General features: G+C 46.1%; 1 protein-coding gene across 1 annotated transcript in view; it reads right to left on the bottom strand.

Moving 5' to 3' along the window:
• LOC131287469 (cytoplasmic polyadenylation element-binding protein 4-like) overlaps nt 1–21998 on the bottom strand; it is a 218446-nt gene extending 196448 nt beyond the window's left edge. Inside the window, exon 1 of the mRNA XM_058316518.1 lies at nt 20112–21998. Within this exon, the coding sequence (XP_058172501.1) occupies nt 20112–21998 (1887 nt within the window). The remainder of the gene's footprint in view (nt 1–20111) is intronic.
• Between the last annotated feature and the right edge of the window lie 508 nt (nt 21999–22506).

The raw sequence follows: 22506 nt of genomic DNA on the forward strand, positions 1-22506 counted from the left end.
TACATCAGTCGGTGGTACCTAACTCCAAATTTCCCCCTCACTGCTACCTTTCTTCAGTCCGTGCACTCCAAATGAATTGCTTTATAACAGCTCCCGGTACCCGAGACTTCAACGATTGGCCCACCCGACTACACTTGGACATTTTGTTTTTTTTTACGTTTCGCGCTTTTTTCCACCCTCTGTCCAACCGTTCCTAAACAACTCTTCAACGGAACCAACGATTTGTGCTCTAGTCGCCCTCTCTCTCTCTCTGAAGGCGCTTACCGACCGGACCATGAGGATGGCTTGAAGTAGTTGTTTGGCGCACCGCACGGGACGCGGTGGCACTTGGGAAACATATTTTTGAGGTGCTTTCATTTTGCTTTGAGGAAAGAACAAAAAACTTGCCCAAGGAACAGTGCCACAAGTATTGTCACCGGTTCCCCAGTAGCTTTCTTTTATTTTCATTTCCTTCCTGTGTTCGCTCGTTCTCTAATGTAGATGTGCATGATCGCCCGGCCAGACATTGTTACCTTAATCATGATCATCATCATCATCATCATCATCATTACTATTATTATCATCAGTCGTGGCACGGTTTTGCCGTTTCCCGGTTTGACGTGTGGTGAACGGGAAAAATGGTGTCACGGCTTTTAGTTCGCTTCTGCTTCAGTCATACACTGCGTCAAAGGAGTCCTGTGACGGACAAAGTATGATACGTCAAGCTAATATACCGCTCGAATGCGAGGCTGGCACAAAAGCAGGATGCGGCAAATGCATTTGCAGCTATTGCAGAGCTGTCACATCGGCTGAGAGGCCACTTCCTGCTCCCTTCGTGGTTGGTATCATTTTCCGGCTGTCAGAACAACGTCAGTACCACCAACGCGCAGCTGATTCTATTGCAAAAGTTATTAGTGCTACCATTCATAATCTGTTTCGAAGAACTAATAGTTTGGCCAAGCCGACGCTCATAAACGGTAAACTAATTATCTACCCGATCGACAATTGAGCAAATTCATCGAAGGGATTTACATATTGCTTCCCACTATTGCTTACTTTCCCGGTAATGTTTATTTCATTTTTTTTAAGTGTGTACGCGGTTTGGAATTTGCAATCCTTTCGTTTCAATGCTTGTCTCATGTTTTCACTCATGAAAAAATACGGTTTACTTTAAATTACGTAAACCTTTTAAAAGCTGTGAAAACAAAAACAAAATATGATTAGGTACGAAGAAAACGGTTTAAAGGTTAAACTAACGCTCATATATTACAAACTAAATAATAATTATATACCCAATTTACAGTTAGAGAATTCTTCGATAGATTTACATATTACGTCTCGCTTACGTTTTCTCTTCCGGCAATTTGTTTTAAGGTGTTTCTGTAATTTGTTCTGATTGATAAAAAGTAAGCTATAAGTAACGGAAGCCCTAGCAACAGTAAAAGAACAAGGTTTTGTGACATATTTGTGATCAAACTTGATATAATATTATTAATTCGGTCATATTCGCTTTTCTTTGAATTTGCATAAAATAATATAAAAAGTCATAAACAATTATGAAAAATTGCCTTTCATGAAAATAAAACATAAAAATTTGCTTGTAAAATTGCAAATCGGTTATTAAATAGCCCTTTGGTTACTTTAACTGAACTGACACTAAACTAAACTGATGTACGAAATTAAAGTTTCCAAAAATCTCACCACAGCTAGTAGTTGCATTTTGTACGGACGAGAACCGGTTTGGGTTCCCATTGAAACTAACGGAAAGGATAGCCATGAGAAAAACATGGCTTCCTTTCCTGTTTTGTTATGTATCCGTACCGGATGAGCTTGGGAATTGCGCCCCACTTTTTCATGTTTTGACTGCGGAGCGAAAATTCGTTACATTTTTCTAGCATGTTGTAAAAAGCGAAAAAACAAAATCACCCAGCAAGAAACACACTTTTCGCCTTCCCCACCGCCCCGCTACCTTCCAGTGCACTGCGGGGCCGCATCGTGGGAAAGAATTGGCAAATGCAAGAATCTGTGCCAGCCCCCTGGAGGTTTCTGGGAAAAACTTATTTTGTCGCTAATAAGTTGCATTGTTGCTGCTCATCATAGCTCGCAAGAAAGCACACTGAATTATTCAGCAGAATTGCACCGGTTCGGTGCATCGAGGTAAAAGCGCTTTGCAGATCTGAAAATTTCTGGTTTTTTTTAGATACGGGTCGTTGCATAATAAAGACAGAGGCAAATGTTAAAGCCAAGGTGAGCCAGCTTTAATGCAAAAAAGAATAATTAAATAAAAGGGTAAGGTACGAGAATTCAGCGACCTTTCGCCCACACAATCGGACCAACAAATCAAGATTAGACTTTTTGAGCTATTTTTTAAACCACGAGAAAAAGCCACGATAATCCTTTGACCAAGAAAAGGGTTTACATTTCAGCTTTGGAATTGGCTCAAAAGAGAACTTTAAGCTAGTTGAAACTCACTTTACCGGGCCGTTGGTTTTTTTGTTCTTTCCAAGTAACGCTGTAACGTTACACTCCATCGGTAATAAATTCGCCTTTGACCCAATCGGTGCCGAATGTTCGCTGGCATCATCACCCTGCAGCGCCACCGTGTGCTTCGTCCAAAAAAAAGGCAAATCGCTATGTGGCGACAGTTCATAAGCAGTAAAATATATATTTAGCCACCATTTCAGCCAGCCAGCCAGCCAGCCAGCCAGCCAGCACACCATTCCAGGGCTGGCAGTCGCAAATTTTGTCGCCAGTCTGCTTCGCCGCAGGGTGAGCCGGTGAAAGCGCAGCGAGCGCAAGAACGAAGAGGAAATCTTGAAAGAAAATTACACCCCAAAAACCAGTCAGCCAGCCAGCCAGCCACCCAACACACTGCGACGGTCCGCACGTACGACGCGAGCGCGGCAGACGTGCGCCATTTCTTTTCCATCCGCTTCCACAACATGGCACATGCGGTCGCCATGCCAAATCTTTGACTGCCCCGGAACCCCGCCGACCCGTGCCCAGAATCATCCGATTCGCTTCGATTCGTTATCCGTGATGATGCAGCCATATCCATCCCCTGCCACCACCAGCCTTCCGTTCGACTCAGGCAAGGGGGGCCAACGGGTGACCGGGGGAGCCAATCAATTTACTTCCTACGTCAAAGTAAAGTTTAAACAGCTTCGTTATCCACCATGGGCACCATTTCCTGCCCGGGACCGATCGACGACCGAAGCACCGGAAGCCGGCACCGACACCCCCAGCGGTTTGAATGATGGACGAGCCGGGCATGCCGCACCGCCATCGTGCCTTCCGCCGAATGCGAATGGAGGCGCCTGGTGCCTGACGCTCGCTGCTACCGAGGTGGCGCAATATCCGAGACATTTTGTTTTCGCCCCCCCCCCCTCCCCCCCCACGTGCGCCGGCATCGGTGGTAAGCGTCGCCCAACACTCCACGGTTGACGAATGGATAGGTTTCATGGAGGCAAAAGACAGACGCAGCTTATCGGTTCCATTACGGGAATTAAGTAATACCACATCACTTTGTTCAATTGTGTGCGGGCGCCGGAGCCGGAGCTGCTTTTATGTGCGCTTTCGTCGTCGGTGCCGGGACGAGAATGTTCAGCCTTGATCGCTGTCTTTTGTGTGCTGCTTTAAAGTCACAGAACGGTGGAAGAAATTAATCTCCTTCTATACCGCATCCGTGATGTTTGTGCCAGATCGTTGCCATTTTTTTTTTTTTATAAACCGTTCAGTAAACCAGAATACGTGCCGCAAAATAAGGACACAGTTCAAAATCTTGTGCATACCCGCTCCAAATAATAAGGAATATGTAATTTATTTTGCAAAATTTGTCCATTCACTGCTGGAAAATGCATCACATTTGCTATGAATTTTCAATAACAACATTCTTAAACAACAATCATATTCCATTTGATTGCATTCAGTTAATGACAATATTACCAGGAATACTTGAAAGCGAATCAAGTACAATAGCATCATATGAAACCCAACATCCACCAGCAAACAATTTCGAGTAATTTTTTTCGTCAAGGGCATTTAAAATTCCAACGAGAAACCATTTGTATTACGTACGATCCGTTTACAATTTCTCAGTAAGCAATAAAAACCTGCTGATAAAACAAAACGCAGGAATAAAACTTGTTTCAATTCCACGGATAGCCACGTTTTAATAAGCAATTAATAGTCAATCAAAATTTTTACAAGAAATGTTGTGCTCCTCGAAAAACGAGGTTTTATCAAAAATTTTATTTTGATGATGAGGTATTGTAGAAAACACACAAGCACTATTAAATCCCTACGATTAGTGGTAACAAGCATTAATTTGCACCTCGAAGTACAAAAGCTACGAAAACGAAATAATAATTTATCAAAGACACGTTAAGTGATGCCTATGCAAGATTTGGAAAACAAATTCTAACACAATTGAAATATATATGACTGATTCTTATCTTGTGTTTAATTATTGTTCAAAATAGTAAAAATATATTCAAAGCAAGTAACTAAAAAATTTCTGTATAAATATTATGTAAATATCTTCAGGAGACATATATACTGCTTAAAAACACTAGTTATTGAACCTCAAACTACTTATTGCTATGTTAACTACTGTTTCTGCTCAATGAACCTGGTATGAACAACCAGGCCAATGCAAATATTCCCCTCACTTTCACCACAGACCGCTTTAAAACAGATGCACGTGTTCCGGTGACCTACAGCTGAAAACCGTATTTCGCCTGTTGACCTCCATAAAAACCATTGCCGGGACAGTTTCACCCACTGGAGAATTGAAAAAGAGCCACAGGGAAATGAAACTGACACTCCAACGGTGGCCATAATTTGCAGCCAGCGAGAAACTTAGTTCCTCGCCAATACCTCGTCCCCTGCTGGGGCCAGGAGGAAAGCTGCTTTCTCTCGGTTGGATGATACCGTGGGAAGGGGAGGGGAGTTGGAACAGCAGCCACCGACAAGAGAATGTTGTATGAATTAAAGCTCAAACCTTGCGAAACTATTAGCAGAAATACTGTTGCGAAACATCCCTAATGACTGTTTTCATACTCGCTCGCGAGGCCGTAATGGTACGTCCTATGGAGGCTCATGAGGAGACGGACGAACAGGGGGAGGGGAGGGACGGGAATTCTTTACCCAGTTGGTCCCCGGAGCGCACCAGCGTTCACCGCGTTGCCACCGGCCGCAACCAGTGCAAGCAGTGGAAAGCTTTTAGTTTTCGTGCGGTTTTTCACACTCTCCACCTTTCTGGAGCGCCGGTCGATGGCTCGAGGCGACGAAAAGTAGAAACATTTGCCGACTTTGGAAAACCATCCCCATTGTGAGCAGGGGGAGTGTGTGTGTGATTTCCCTAGCGGCGAACGGGCGAACTCGAACGGGGCTGCAATGGGTGTACAATCAACTTTCCGTCCCGAACGCCCGGACGACGCGAACTGAGTAGGCATGTACATTCGAATGCGCCGAGGTGAGTAACGCGAACAGAAAAAGACAGCGCCATTGGGATGAGGTCTGGAAAAGGGGATCCAAAAGAGATGGAGCAAACTTTGCGCTAAAGCTACCGTAAAATAGGCGGCAAGAAAGCGACGGAAAAGTGCACGATTTTGTGTGGAGTAAGCCGTTCTCGGCGGCTTAGGAGAACAAACAAAACACATATCCTTAGACAAACCCACCACCACCATCCAAACCGGAACGGCCCGCGGGCGTTCGCGCGGCAATGCATTCCCACCGAACCGATGTCGAAGAAGCTGTATGGTTGGAAAGTATTTTGAATAAATAATAGCGATAGTGTGCCTTCGTGCGCCGCCACCCCGCCGTGCCTTGCTCTCTGCCTTGGCCAGAGTGTGCATATTTTTGTGTGCAGCCAGCTTAAACTTAGTGCATCGCGGGCGTTTCACCACCACCACCCCGGCACTACCGCAGCGCTTCCCTAGCGTAATGGAAACGGTACAATCTCGGTGTCCCTGGCGTTGTATCGTTGCTGTAAACAGTGCATCGAAATTTGGCTGGTAATGGCTCGAGCGAAGGTGATAATGGAAGCGAGAGAGAGAGAGAAAGACCCCGGCCCAAGCACGAGTACCGACGTTGTTGGTATGATTAAAACCTCCGGCTCAAACGTAGAAAAGAATCTCAATTATTTGCACTGGCATAAGCATTAAATTCGAGATTGCTTTTTGGAGGTTTCCCAGCCGTTCCACTTCCCCCCATCGGTCGATTGTTTGTTCCATGGGTCGATCTCGTCCCGCGGCAAGAAATACCACGCGAACTACGTAGCAAAGTTCGTGGCCAAAGATACACTTATAGCTCCGTCCGTGGCAGATATTCCGGGCGGATGGTTCCTGGTGCTGGGTGAACCCGTTCTTATGCATTTCCATCTGCGATGCTGTTTTGGCAACGTTGCAAGCCAACCCGTACCCGTCTCCAGGGCTCCTATCAAAAAGCCGTTTTTGCACAGCTGGCAGCACTTTGCCCATTCCTTGGCTGTGGCCACCGTGAAGTTCAGCGTCTCAATAACGACACTTAGGAGGAGCTTGATTTTTTTCCATCGCACGATAGGGAGGAAAAGTTTTAATTAAATTTTCCGATTCTCGCAATGCTAATACCAAACGTTGGACTCTAAGAGCCCGGCGTTTAGACGATGGGTCCCTGGAATCTTGCTTTGATAACTACCATTTATTGAGATTAGAAGACATGTTATAGTAGCGGTTGTAATAGAGGTTTTAGTTGCAAATTTAACATTTCAATTGTTTTCCTTCGTGGTTAAACATTTAGAATATTTACAAGAGTTAGAATAAATTGCAATTTCACATATGACAATCAAATGGAAATCTTACCTTCCACTTAACACATTGAATCAATAATTCCACAAGGCTTTGGGATGGCGATAAAATTCCCCTTTTGCGAATTAAATTTCAAATAATCAATGCGTTCCATAAGTTGTTCATAATTTAATTAAGCATCGTTCATGGGTTCATTTCAATAACACATAAACAACAATTTTATCAGCAAACAAAATGACATAATATAACAAATAAATAAAAAATATAAGCTAGCAAATGTTAAAAAGTGTTGCGAGCATTTGTAGTTGTTGCACGTTTCATATCAATTAATATGAAACGAAGTTGCTCGGTTGTTTGAAAAAATCTGTATTTGTTTTCCTTTTTATTTAAAAACATCCAATATAATGGATGCAGCCAATGTAAAAACTTCTTCCGATAAGTAATATTTAAGGCAATTGAACAAACAAAAAAATAATCAATTTTTTTCTCTTTTCAGCTGCTTTTTTCATAATGATCTATGCCAAACGTTATATCCTAAAATAAGTAAAATATTTAACGTAACATGTAATGTAGTAATCTGAAATGTTAAATCTTTTTGAAGCTATGCAAACTTTATTCACTACTACAGTACATAAATTTGGTCGTCTATAAAATAAATTAGCCTACATATTGATGGCTCAAGGAAAGTCTAAATTTAAAACATACTTCATACATTCAAAAATTTATAAAGTCAATCAAACTAGGAAAAAGACACATTATAATTGATTTTAACAACTCTTTGCATTGTAATTGATCTACAAATTGTTTGCCTTGCCATAGTCGGTAATTGAAACAAACTTTATGTTAACGATGTTGCACTAACGTGGTCAAAGTTCATGGTATATCCCCACGTAACATGATTTTCTATTTCATTCTAAAGTAATCATGTTACCTACAAATATGCCTCAGTCGTAATCGTACGAAGTAAACGCATTTAAAATACACGGTTATATTCAACCCTACTTAATTGCAAACAATCAACCGGAACTATATTTTCCGCTCTCGCTGAGCACCTTACCTTTACCCTCGGAAGGTGATGTTTGTCCCCCCCTCGAGTGCTCTCCAATAATCAGCTGGCTGGAAAATCATGATCGCATAACTTGACCTCGGACGCTTTTCCAATCGATTTCCTTTCCGTTCATATCTATCAAAATTTATAGCCCTCTACGGATGAAACCGAAAACCGGCGAGACCAGCGCCAGGTACATCCGGTACCGAACCTTTACCCGGGGTCTTTCTCAAAGGCGAAGCAAAAACGGGTGCGAGAGCTTGCACTGGAGGAGCCGACTACTTGGATCGCCAGTGGTTCGGGCTTCACAAATTGGCACCACCTTCAATGGACCGGGGAATTCACCTAACGCTTTTTCACGCTTGATTCTCTACCGAAATGCGCCCTTTCGGTACGTAACCGGAGGACCATCGACAGTAGCCAATCATCGTACAAATGTGCGCATAGGTGGGTGAGTGTGTGTGTGTGTGTGTGTGTGAGAGAGAATTTGTTGGAGTGAATTGAAACAAATCTACTTGTTTTTTCCGCCCCAGCGTAGGGTAAATTCACAGCAACGTTTTACCGCAGCACAGAGGGGAAGCAAAGTGAAGCAATGGAAACTATTCGATTACGCTGAAGATAGCACAGTCCGGTTGATAGAGTAAAAACAAAATACAGGTTTACCTGTGGAGTAAAAACAACATGCAACGCAGCTCCATGTAGTTTTTCCCCGGCGGCCATACCATACAAGTCCCGGAAAGTGTCGGAAACCATATGTGTCAAGGTAAAATGAACAGGAAGTATGCCCAGGGGCTGCGTTAGCTTTATCTTCCTGTACCCAAAAGAACCGCGAATGGTAGTTACGGGTAGTTTTCGGGAAGTGGTCTCTAACGTTCGGTTAGTATTTCTTGGGTTATGGTTGGTAACGAGATAATGTAAAATTTTGGGCAAAACCGCACATCGTACAAACCTCAACTGCCTGATCCGTAAAAATAAAATGATCTACCGACACGCTTTTTTCTAAACAAGTGTTGTTAAAGCTATTTTTATCTACATAAGATAATTCACTATAGATCGTGCAGAAAAATCAGTTTGTGCAAATCTATGCGCGACTAAAAAGAACCATAAAGCAATCACATCAAACAATAGGATAAGGTTTTTGTTTGCCTGGAGAATGTTCTAAATTCTTTAATTACTATCAATGCTCCTTATCGATACACAAAACAACGATATCAATTTCATCCTATATAGCTCAAAGAATAAAGACAAATCAATGCGAAAAACTGGTAAGGAGTTGTGCGCACAAGCGGTAACAACAAGAAAAAAAAAACCTTCTCCAGTCTTAAGCTTACCAGAAGCCAATTAGCATTCCCGTCAGACATTTGTCAACGTTAGCCCCGCAACAGTCGGGGCAAAGTTTTGCGGTGGACACTTTTGGCAGAATTTTCTTCTTTCTTGTTGCCAAAGCCAGGCGCAAAGCGGGTAAACTTTTGCCCCAAAACCCGGCCCCGAGGGCGGAGGGCTGACAAGAAACGGAATAAGGAATGGAAAATAAACAAATATTCTCTCACACGGAGCGCACGAACATATACACACACACACACGGATACATACAGGCAGACATCTCACACCGGGAAAAAACAGAGCAAACAATTTCCCGCTTTTTCCCGGCACTCAAAATTCTCAAAGGGATCGGAGGGTTGGCAAGAAGTGGAAGATGAAACATGCTTTAAGAAACTTGCCTCATAAGCGTGGTTTTCTTCGGAGTGGCATTGGCTACCCTCCGGTGTGGCGGGGCCAGCTCCCCGCCACCCGGCAGGCATCCCGTGTTCCCGTGTTTGGAATCCCTAATAAAATAGTAATAAACAATAGGAGATTCTACTAAGTCCCTTAACAGAAAGAAAAAAAAAACACGTTGCCAACGTATCCTCCTGGAATACTAAACGGTTTTGGCCGGGAGACGGAAAGGGGAAGGATGCTGGCGGTAAAATGTCCTCTCTTTGTCGCTTGCTCTCCATCATGGGATGTGTTTTCTTTATCCCTGCCGCGCCGTAAGCCGTTGAAACGTTGCCAAGAGAAAAGTATAAATTAGGCAGAGTAGGAACGAAAAAGCTCGAACGCGCGTTACAGTTAACCGAAGCTAAATCGAAAGGATCTGGCTCGGAGACAAAGGAATCGAGCCGAGCAGAATGCGTTGTGAATGAACTGGGAAAGAAAGTGAAATGTTTCCCCGCCACGCGGCCGGTGGAAAGGTTCTCGGAACGCGTCGACATCAAAGCGCAAAGATGCTTAACGCCTTCGATCGGCGGAGACATCGAGTCTTGCGCCAAACCCGTGCCCCCGAAGAAGAAGTCGGACGCGTAAAATGCGTCGCTCGCTAAATTACCGAAACGTGACTCATTTAGCACATTTCGATAGTAGCAGTAGTGGTAGTAGTAGTAGTAGTTAGGCTGGTGGTGGCAACTTCACTCCAGCTACCCCTGAGACCCGGGGACATTATCGGTCCTCGATTTGGGATGCGATCGGATCGGATGGGGGAATACGTCGGTATCCACCGGTCATCCCAGCTCCAACAGCTTCCCTCTCGCTAACTTTAATCTATCCCGTTGGCACTCGGATGAAAGCAAAAACCGATCACAAACGCATGAAAGGCAAACTTTGCCGAAAAAGTGACACTTCCAAATGGGCCATAAAAGTGTCTTCGTCATTCGAGCCCGGAGCCCCTTCCCTCATCTTTGGCCACGGCCAAGTAACTCCCCGGGCCGGAGGAAGCAACCGAACCCGGTCGTGCCTTAAACTTAGCCAGCACAAAGAAAGTTCCTCCATCAGTTTGGATTAGGCGTGAACGTAATGTGTCAAGCGTGGATGCAATATTCAAGGCTTCCTTTCTTGGAAACTAAACCGAACGCGGAGAGGGAGGACTGACTGGTGGGCTAGGGGATAGAAACGTTACTTATGATTTCGTAACAAAAAATACCTTCCCGTGTAAGGACAGGGTCCGTGCAGAGGGAAGGGACGGCCCCGCAAGCTATTAGGGGCACCGTAATGCAATCATTAATCGTTTGGCATTCGCCAACGTGGTTGTGAGCTTAGTGTTTTTTTTCCCTCCTCGAGGCGTTGGTTTTTGGTGTTTGTAGTGTAACGAAAGCAAACCTCTAACTAATACAGCAACAACAACAAAAAACTATACCGTTTCACAGCGAAAGGAAGGCAGTGAAGCCATTCGGAACCCGATGTAGGATGAGAATAGAAACAGAAAGCTAAGCCATCACCATTATGTCAAAAGAGTGACGACGTCACTAAGCCAACCGATGTGTGTGTATATGTGGAGTGTGGGGAGAATGTAACTAACGGCACTCCATGAGTCAGTGTGGAAATCCCGCTCCCGCACAGAAACAACACTGTCGGGAACGTGGCATGCAAGGCCACCCGGGAAACCGAGCGAACCGGGAAGGACGAACCTGAAAGTGCGCCTGCGAGTAACGCATCTGTTTCGACTGGCGCAAGAACAAACGTCGAAAGCTTCCGACCGGCGAAACCGGGTGGCTTTTCTCACAGGAACCACTCCGGGTCCGGATGGAAAGGAAGGGAAAAGGTGAGGAGGGAGGGAAATTTACATAACCAAATACCGTCCCGTCATTCCCGCCGGCCATCGAGCGACGAACGGTGAAGCGAAAGCTTTGAACATTGGGTGGCGCTTGGGTGGCTGGCCGGGATGGGATGGTGCAGTTCTCGTTCTCGTTTTTACTTCGATCCGTGCCAGACAACGATCTGGGCCGCTCCGGGAGAAGCACGTTGGGGGAAGGGCGAGCCATGATAAGGATCAACCGAACTGATCGATTCGTTTGACGCCTGCAGTGGTAACGCAGTGTGGGTGAACACACAGCGCAGAGTTGAAAGGAGCTCACAGTTCTCTAGTTCATGCGGGGAGCGGGTGGTGGTGTAACTGAAGCTACAAAGTTTGTGCTCTTTTCAAGTCTCCTCTGCCGGGCGAACATAAGACGCCTGCAAGTGATAATCAATCACGCCTACTGTCGAAACAGAAGCCCCATCGACGAGATATGGACCAGTCCCCATCCTAGGATCGACGGAAAGGGATACATGTAAACATGTGGTGCGCGGCGTTGAGAAACTCCATCTGGAAGCCACGAAAGGTGGCAACATTTTCAATCCGCAAACAAGCGGATGTTCAATTATTTATCGAAACCTCACAATGAAAGATAAATAGCTTTTTCTGGCGTAAATAATGCAAATCATTTCCACAAAAACTAAACCAACTGCAAAACATATCGAATTGATTGAAACATGTACCACAATTGGAAAGATAAAACGAAGGCAGATCAGTTTCAAAAAAAAACAATCTTGTGTAAATTTCATTGCTAAAACCCGATGATTCATCGGTAAAGTCAATTTTGTTTATCTATTTTGTTCAGAAAGAAAATAAACGTGATCCAGATTCGTTGTGAAAAAGGCACCGATGGAAACCGGTCTCGATAAACAATCGAATCAATCTGTAGAATTTTTTCTGCAATAGATCCCACCGCAGGCACGGCAATTCGGGCGGAAAAGCGGGCAGAGAAAACTTTCAAAGTGAGCCATTTGCATGATTCACGCAAAAGATTGCGAAAACACGGGAATCGAATCGAACCTAGACCGGGGAGAGCAAGATAAACTTGAACTACCAACGGAGTTTACTTTCGGTTTTGACGATTGTTTCGTTCGCCTGGAAACTGAGCGAATAAATTTGGTGTAAATAAAATAACGCTTAACAAAACAAATATAAGAAACTGGAAAGAAGTTTTCTGCAAAACAAAAAAGCAAACTTAAGAACGAAGAAACGCAGGAACTTAACCGCAAACGCCGTGTCATTACCAGATCAGTCTCGCCAGCCGTTGGCGATCCTGGCCTTAATGAACCTAGTTGAAAAACGTAAATATTGTATCAAAGTCCGATGCTGGAAAATGGAACGCTAAATTATGGCGCTAGGCAAAGTTTGCCATCGAAACTTTCGTAGCCGATCGTGTTGCTCGATGTTTCGCCGCCTTGCGAACGCAAACCCAGGCCAGAAACCGACTGGCTCACCGACGACGCAATGCTTCCATCCGGCTCTCATTATGCAACGGTCAGCCGAACAAGCGCTTTCCGAGCGGCAGAACACGGCCAGGCAACTCCATTTCGGTGTTGCGAATTTTCTAAACGATTTCAACACAATCGAGGCGTTTTTCCTGTCATCGAACAAGCATAGTTCGCTTTTCCAAACGAGTAACATCGGCCCATCATCGATTTTCTCCATACTCCCTGCACCAACAGCGGGGACTGTGCTGCGGTTCAAGGGAACTCGATGTTTTTCTGTAACGGATCGGCTACCAAAGGGAGGGCTGGGAAATGGGAAAAGCGAACCAACCAAATCGACCAGTGTAACATTCACCCGACAGAAAAACATAGTGAATAAATTACAACCAGCGACTGGAAAAGGCAGAGACCTCTGGCGACGTGAAGCCGACGGTTGTGCGATCTGGCAAACACCAGAATACGAGGCAAGGATGGCTCCATCGTCAGCGCACACACACACACACACATACATTCGAACGACATGACATTCCTAAGCGCCTCGTGCACGACAAACTTGGTAACTTGGCCTCCGAAGGAGTGAGTAAAATGTTGTAACCGAACCGGTTAAAACAGAAGACCAAGCCTCGTGCACGATTTTATTTTAAATCTTTGCTGCTTTTTCTACATAGTTGTCCTTTCTTTTGATGTTCTAAAATTTACGACAACTACGGAAAGCGTGCTAGTGTTTCGGAATCGACCGAAAAAACGGGTTAAAGATTCGCAAGGCCTTTGAAAGGCAAAATGAATTCCTTTTCTTCCCAAGTCATTTTGATGTTCTTCGCAATTAGTTCCTTTTCTTTTTAAAAATTATTGATCATTCAAATTGGAACATGCGTCCTTTATCATTCGAATGTGTTGTTCCAGCAACGCGTTGCAAAGAGGAATGTGTTCCGACATGATTATCTAATTCTACGGTGCATTAGTTTCGGCCCCGTGTTACCCTACGTTTTGTTTCCCCCCACTCCCAGGGAGCAAGTCCTTCCGCTGCCGCTCCAACCGAGCGGAAGTTAACTAATCAAAGGTCACAAGGGTTGAACCGTGGGCGAAGCGACCGGCTTCGAAAAGGTGGCCAACATGGTGGAATGGGGTCAGGACCAGTATGGCATGTTGCAAACGGTGCAAGAAAACGACGGTGAAAACCAGCTCCAGCTCAAACAAAGTCCCTCCTTCGAAAAGGGAAATGGGAAACGAAAAACATTTTCCCCAAAAGAACCCCGCACAACAAAAAAAACGCTCCTGGACGAAAAATTTCCATAATCATCCCACGTAGGACATATTTTTCATCCAGACCGACCGAAACCGATTCCTTCTGCATTTCGCGTGCGATCCGGTTCTGTTTTTGACTTTGTGTTTTTTTTGTTTCGCTTTATTTTTTGTGACTCAAAATCTGTCCTTCCTTTCCTTCGTGAGCCCCGGGGTCCAACACTATTGGCCTATGGCCCGCACGTTTCCTATACCGGTTGAGAATCAATGTACGGTACGGGAAAACCCCGTTCGCCCACGTATTAGCTTTTGGGCTAATTTTTACTTTTCGCTCCGTTTTTCCTGTATTGTTCTCGGAAGAAACGATTCATTCGTTTTTCCCTGCAGTCGCCAAAAGTAAATTGTACCGAGTTCATACTCAGCTTCAGAGCATTGTTCCTAATTTTTTCGACTTCTTTTGCTAGTTGAAAATCTTTAATGATAAACAAAACTATTTTATCTAATGTGATTCTAAGCTCATTATGGCGAAATAATTAACTTTAATTTAATAGAGTTTCTGTGTCCTATTTGTTACTTTCCTATAAATCCATTTAAACTGTAAGTAGCCCTCCTGCCTTGTTGATGATGGTCTACATTAGAAATTTTCCTCGTTAAAAGTGCCTGTAACACTAATTCCTGTGCGTAAGACCACCAGTTCTTTTTGAAGCAATAATAGTAGATGGAATAAACGGTCTAATACAAGTGAACATATGACCGATATACCCCGAAAATTTAAGAAAAAGCTAATACAGCAATCTTATCCTTCACTTTCGTACGAATTTTGATTCCAGATTACATTTCCTTCAATTGTTATGTACTGTGTATCTCACGGTCGATGGTATTTCGTTTCGCAATCGCATTCGATAACTCTGCCCACAAACATCTGACGAAAGGAGGCTTAAATCGCTTCGCCGGACCATACATGTAACCCCCCCTGCCAGCGTGAAAGCTTTCCATTGAGCACACACATTGAGGAAAAAAAGGACCACATGTTTCGCCTCCGCATCTTTCACACCGTTGTTTTTTTTTTTTTGCTGAGTTCTCTTGGCACCATTTAAGCCAAAAACCCGTCGACAAGGCAACACCGAGAAAAGGGAAAAGTCACGCTCAAAGCCACAGCCAGAACCGTTGGGAAATCGGAACCACCATTTCCACAAAATCCGCCCACGACGTCGCACGTCGTAAGAACTTTCTGTGCGACGGCTTCCCAAAAAAGAAAAAAACGCGTGTGGGGCGCATCTCGCGCAACGAAATTAATCCTGCGTGGGCTTTGCGAATGATTGAGGCCTTTTGTTGCTGTGGCACACGATGCCATTGGCACAATCGGCTATCCCGTTTTTTTTCTTTTTATTTCACTTTCCTACCCCAACCCGAACGCAAAAGTGTTGTTGTCCGGGTGGATTTCGATGCGATTCGAATGAAAAGTAGGTCAGAATGATGCTTTTTAATGACGTCATTATCCTAGGCCCACATTATCCTGCTCTCCGTCCGGGCAACGTGGTCTATGTGTTGGTTTCTTTCTTTTTTTTTGTTTATGCCTTCCATCTTGTGCCATTGTTGTTTTCCTATATCTAAATTCATCCACCGTACGAAGCCGGTTAAATGCGGCGTTTCGCTAACCGGAGCATTCATCATAAGAAAATAACCTCACGAGGGCCGAAGCGTTCCATTTCCCGGCGAGTGGCGAGCGGGAGGCACGTCGACGGCGATGATGATGGTGGAAAATGTGAAGCCTGCAATGTGTATATGAGCTTTTGCGAAATACACCCCGCTCCCGCACACGCACACCTACTGAGGAATATGCCTGCCTCATCATCCCGAGGTTTTATTTGGCGTTTCTTTTATTTTTCACCTCCACCATACTCGCTTTTGTTTCGCTTTCTGCCTCTCTCCGTCTCGGAAAATGTAAACCCTACTGGCGCTGGCGTCGCCCAGCAGCAAGGCTTTCATGTTCAGGGCCGCCCGGTTCGGCCCTTAATTCCCGCCCGTATCATCCCGTCCACCAGGTTTTCCATCCGGCATCAAGCCATCCTGCGCCCGGCCGTGACGTTGACGATGATGTGGCAAACGATGAATACGCTTGTTCCTTCCCACGCTCCATTATGCGCCTTCCGCGAGCGGGCCTCCTTGGTGGGTGTTTTTCCCGATTTCAAACGATTCGTTACTTTTTTATCTTCTTCATCCGCTCCACACAACTGAAGGTGGTAGAGATATACACACACACACACAGTGTAAGTAAGGCTCGAATGTAGACTTCAAATGGAAGCAAAAGTAAAACTTAACCATCAATCGCCTCGAGCCATTCTGGTTGGTTTCATGAGCGAATATCACGAATCCTTGCCATCACGGAGTCGTCATGTTTGGCGTCGTTACTGTCACTCTGAAAAGCAACTAAAAAATAAACTTGCAATGTCCTCCCAATGAAGTCCGATTGCGCGCAGGCCGTCCTTGGGCGAAAGCAGGACTCACAAGTAGAGCCTGCATTTAGTAAGTGCGTAATACAGATTTACTAACACTTGTCCATCTTAGGCTTCATCACCGATTCAGAACCACTCCATCCATCCGGTGCACCTCATCTCGGAAGCTTACGGAACTTTTTCCAAATATAACCTCTGCCATCCCTCCTCCTCCCTCATCCGCCCTCTCTCATCCCTGGAGCTACGGTGCGCAAAAATCCTCATGGCTTATCCCCTTTTCACACGAAAATCCTTCGAACCCATCCCGGTTCCGGCAGCCAGCACGAGTGCTATAAATTCTGCAACACTCCAACAGAGCCCCGGAAGCGAAAAGTGCACTCTACCTGCCAGGGCTCGCAGGAAGCTTCCTCATTACGGGGTGCCGTTATCGGTCTGCTTTCAGGATGGATGCACTGGCACCGGTTGCGATTAATGGCAGATGCATTTCATTAACGCCCGCACGCCCCCGGGCAAACGGTGCAACAGTGTGTCGCCGGGATTGTGGGCCCAGCGCTCCCGGAGCTTCATGTAAGTGGTCTGAATCGGGCAGCTGGATGGTTGGGAACAGCCCCAGCTGGTCAAACCCGACCGCTCCAGGTGTTTGCTTAATGTGCAGAAAAGTTGGCCGGATTTGCATCGTGCTGGGATTGCTAGATTTAATGCGTTCGAGTAGGAGTGCCATGACACGCACTGCATTGAGTAAGCTCAGCTCGGCACGTCTGAAGGCGATGGGAAGTTAATTTGTAAACTGTGTGGATTTTGGCTGGGATTTATGCTGTAAAATTGTCTTAATTCACTCATCCTTAAAACTTGGACAGTAAACGTCTCTTTGGTACATTAACGAGTTGAACTACCGGAAGAGTAAAGTTTAGAAAAAACTTATACCGAAGAGCTTCTTCCAAACAAAAATGTTAGGATGATCCAACCTATATGAGTTATGTTTTGATGCAGAACAGGTGCTGTGTTTTTTGGTTTAAATATGAAGTTAATGCACTGACGTAAATTAAAGAGACCAGAGCAAAGATTTGATTAAAGAGGAGGAAAGTTCTCAGAATAGTTTAAGGATAATGAACATGGATTAGCAAAAGTAATATCCAGCACATTTGCAAGAATAGTAATTTTACTTTATCTTATTTGTGCTGTTACTTTTTCAAAAACTTCACGAATGAAAATTTAAAAATCACCTAAAACAGTCATTTAAGGTGAGTTAACAAATTACTTGTCAATTTAATATATACAGAAATATACGAATATCATCGTGGAAAATAATTCTCTTACTAAGTTATTTATGGATTCTCATGAAATAAGGCTTAGTAATCAGACTTTTGGCAATGAAAACTTTGCAATTGAATTTTATTTAGGAAATTTGTATTTCAATTTAAATTCGATTCCTTATCAAAAAAATGTGGTTGAATCGAAATTGAAATTTTTTAAATTTTGTAACATAAATCTGAATGGTGAATGTATTACATGTTTTTGGGGCCTTCAACTTATAACTGTTTGGGGTTGAGATGGATGATAAAAAACTTACAACAATTATATGAATTTTTTTAGCACTGCAATATTTGAATCATGTCAGAATGAACCTGTCAAAACAAAACTGCTTGGTGACAAAAAAGTTAGCAGTCACCATTGTTCGTTTACTATTCTTTGAGTTATTAACTTTCACAAATTATGTTGAGATCAATTGGATGGCATTTCATCAAGTTTGTTTTTTAAACATAAAAACGCAACAGATTTTGATCAGAAGAGATGATCACAAACAAGACTAAACAATTTTTTTTGTATTTTTCATCAGTTAGTATAATTATTTCAAAATTTTCAAAGTTTCCGTTCCCTTCAACCACGATGTATGCATTGAGTTTAAACAACTATCCACAAAAATGGCATGAACAATTTAAGTAGAAAACTCATTGACATGGCCAATATAGCTGAATAAATATCAAATAACATAAAACCATTTTCAATTAATTAGAAACAAAACCATCTGACAATTTTGCCATTCTCCGAACTAAACGATACCCTTCCCAGCTGAGTGGTGTTTCTTTTTTCCACATTTTAAATACAATTTACCTTCTAGCACCATTGAGTCAACCATTCCCCAAAGCGGGAAACAACATCATTGGCTAGCGCAAACGGAGCACCTGCACACCCATACAAGCACACACACACGCACACACATTCACACCAACAGCAACGGAAAAACTCCTGTTTCCCCACAATGGTACAGCAGTTACATAAGGTTCCATAGGTTCACCGAAACCTTTAGCTGAGTTTTCGTTTTCTTTATCGAGCATAAAAATAAACCGTACAGCCAGTTGGGGAAAATTGCTACCAACTAGCATCTGCTTCGGTACGCGACGCACACAGCCGTACCACAAAACCGCACAACAACCAGTGGCCACCGTCGCCGCCAACAAAAGGAAAGCCATACAGTCTTCGCCGACGCTACGTCCGGATGCAGTAATTTTTCCTTCTGTGGCGTCTTCTTAGCACTTGGGGCGATGGTGGGGGTGGTGGTGGTGACGGTAGCCACCATCGACCACCACCCCCACCGTCTCAACTGCACCGAAATCGATAGTGACGAGGGACGTAGATGGTGAAAAGTGAAATTAAACCACCGTCGCCGTAGCACATGTTCGCAGAGAAGTTTTCTTTTTGCTCGCAGCTGGCGCCCACTAAACCGTTTACGGAACAATTTACTTTCTGCTCGTTGCTCTTGTAGTTTTCTGCGGTGGTTTTCGTCCATGACTATTTACTGCATGATTCACAGCTAACCATTTCGTTTTTGCTTAACGAGCAAATAAAAGGTGCCATTCGAAGTGCTCGAATCCGTTCTTCCTTTTTATGCTGCCAATTCGAAGCCAACATCCAGATTTTTCCCAAATCGAAGCTTGTGGTCATCAAACGGCCAAACAAAGGAAGAAAGCCCCTACACCTGTGACGCATACACTGTGGCAAAAACCAACATTGCCGCGAAGCATCTTTTTGGCAGCCAAGCCAAGATCGCATCTCCCAAAGCACGTTGTTATTATCCGATCATACTCCTCTTTCTCTATGACATTTCTTTGTTCTACCTTCCTGGGGCCGGCACAAATAAAGTCAAACAACGTGCATCCCATCTCCGCGCGTTCATCGCGAGCCACATTGTACACGAAACGGACGAAGGGTGCGGAACTCGGAAAATTGTCGCCGGATTTTCCTTCTTACTCGTTTGTGGACGATGCGCTCGGTATTGGTCGTGTGGTTCAACCATCGCAGGTAGCGTAATGTTTCAAGGTCAGTCGTACCGATTGGTCTAAAATTGGCCATTGCTTTCTCCCTACACCCCCCCCCCCCCCCCCCCCGCCCTCCCCATCCCCTCCTCCTCCTCCATTCATCAAGAGCGCGCGCGTGTATTGGCCCGCCTTGTTGTTGTACATTACTCAATCGTCACGCGTTACGTTACGTTACGCTACGGTTCAAAACAGAGATGCAAAGGCAAACTCGGCAAACTTAGTCGCTTACCTGATAGGAGGACAGGAACGGATCGCGGTTCTCGTCCATGTCGAGCGGGCCCGGAAAACCGCCCCCCATGCCACCGATGCCACCACCACCACCTCCACCACCGCCACTGCTGCCGCTGCCACCGCCAGAGGACAGTGACAGGGAGCCCGTCTTGTTCGGGAATTGAGCCGACGACGTACTGCGGCGATAGCGCGAGGGCGAGTTGGCCAGATTCGACTGGAGTGGCTGCAGTGCGTTCGACTGGTGGTGCGACTGATGGTGGTGATGGTGCTGCTGCTGCTGCTGCATGCTCTGGTGCGAATGTTGCTGCTGCTGGGACTGCTGATGGTGGTGCGAGCTCTGCTGTTGCTGCAGATGACCACCGTTACCGAGTCCGTACGGCGACAGGGACTGGTTGCCGGAGTGTGGCGGCTTGCGGGAGTGCAACCCGTTCGGACCGAGGCTGGACGCGTTGAGGCTCGGCACGGAGCGACCTCTGTTCCAGGAAGACAGAGCACTTTGCTGCTGCTGCTGCTGTTGCTGCTGATGTTGGTGCACCTGTTGTTGGTGATGCTGTTGCTGACTAGATTGCTGCTGCGACCATGGTCCCGGATTGGACCACGATGGGTACGAGTTCTTATACTGATTCTGCTGTTGCTGCTGCTGCTGCTGCTGCTGTTGTTGTTGTTGCTGCTGCTGTTGTTGCTGTTGCTGCAGCATCGCATTGCTATGGGCAGATAAACCATTGGGCGAGATGCCATGATGGTGGCTCGGGAAGCCACCGTGTGATGCTGTAATGGCGCGGCGTTGCTGATGTTGTTGCTGCTGCTGCTGCTGTTGCTGATGCTGTTGCTGCTGTTGCTGCTGCTGTTGCTGCTGGGCAGCGGCTGCTGCAGCCGCCGCCGCCGCCGCCACGACGGCACCGTTGTAGAGATTGCTTGAAAAGTTCTGGAACCCGCCCAATCCGTTCATCGAAAGGTGACCCCCGGCCGTGCCGCCCTGTCCTGCCTCGTCCGGGCCCGTAGACCACGGGCTGGAATGGTCCGGTGTCGCCCCGAAGCCGAGCCCACTCGGCGCCAAACACGAGCCGATGTGCGACGAGCCATTCATCAGGTTGGACGTGACGCTGAGGCAGCCCAAATCCGACGCCTTGAGGCTGAGCTCCTCGGCGACCGACTGCAGCTGCAGCTGGTCGGCGGCACTGTCCAGCAGCAGATTGTTGTTGGCGTTGTTCGGATTGCCTCCCGTGCCGCCGGCCCCGTTGCCATTGCTATTGGCGTTACTGCCGTTACTGCTGCTGCCGTTATTGCTGTGACTATGGCCGGTGCTGTTGTTGTTGCCGTTCGCGTTGCCCATATTGACGCCAATCGATGGCGACGTAATGCTCCCACCGTTCAGCAGGGACGACGTGACCGTCCCATCGTGGTCCGCCCCACCGCCGCCCGAGCCCAGCGCCAGCGAAAGTGAACAACCTTCCGAGGACATCGCCGTCGTGATGATACTCGACACCGACGACAGCCCTCCCACGCCGCAGCTGGACGCGGCCACGCTCGACGTCATCAGCAGCCCCTGGCCGTCCACATCGGCCCCGTTCGGACCGAGTGACAGGCCACCACCGACGGGTCCACCAACACCACCGCCACCGCTGGCCATCTTTGAGATCGTGCTGGCGTTGTTGTTCTTGCTGCGCTCACCGAGCCCGGACACCGACGACGACGAGGACGACGATTCGCCGATCGTGCCGAGACTGTCGGACACTCCGGTCCCGGCGCCAATGTCCGCCCCGCCGCCGGCCGTCAGATGCTTGATGTTCAGCAGATTGTTGATGCTGAGCGTGTCGAGCAGCGACGGGTTGGTCACGCACGACTCGTTCGCCAGGACCGAGCTCGAGTACAGAAAGTCACCCATCGCAACGCCGTCCCCCGCCGATTCCTCTGCTGGTGCCGCGACGTTTGTGACCCTCCCCAGCCGTTACTTGCGGGACTTGCGGAGGCACACACTGACGCACCTGGCTGGTGGTGTCGACCTCCTGCCTGCTCACCAAAAACCCGCGAAACCCGCACGAACGCACGCACAAATCACAAACCACAACTCACAACTACCGACCGCGAAGCACGGAACTTTTCCCAAGTACGGTTTATTTTTCTCTTCTATCTTCTATAACTTCTTCCTCCCGAACAGTGTCAATCAGTTAGACGTTAAACTTTTCGCAAACAATCACCGGTCGAGAAATCCATCGGATGCTTCCTTCGATGCTGATGCCCAGCTTCACACGTACCACAGAACAAGAACGTTTAATTTTCTAACTTTCCTCAAACACACAGCCTTGCGATGTACACCTTTGAAAGCTGGTAAGTTGTGCCACTTCACCTCTGCACTGGCATTGTTACACTACACACAAACACACACGATTGTA

This window comes from Anopheles ziemanni, chromosome 3 (genome assembly GCF_943734765.1).
Source record: "Anopheles ziemanni chromosome 3, idAnoZiCoDA_A2_x.2, whole genome shotgun sequence".
Lineage (NCBI taxonomy): Eukaryota > Metazoa > Arthropoda > Insecta > Diptera > Culicidae > Anopheles > Anopheles ziemanni.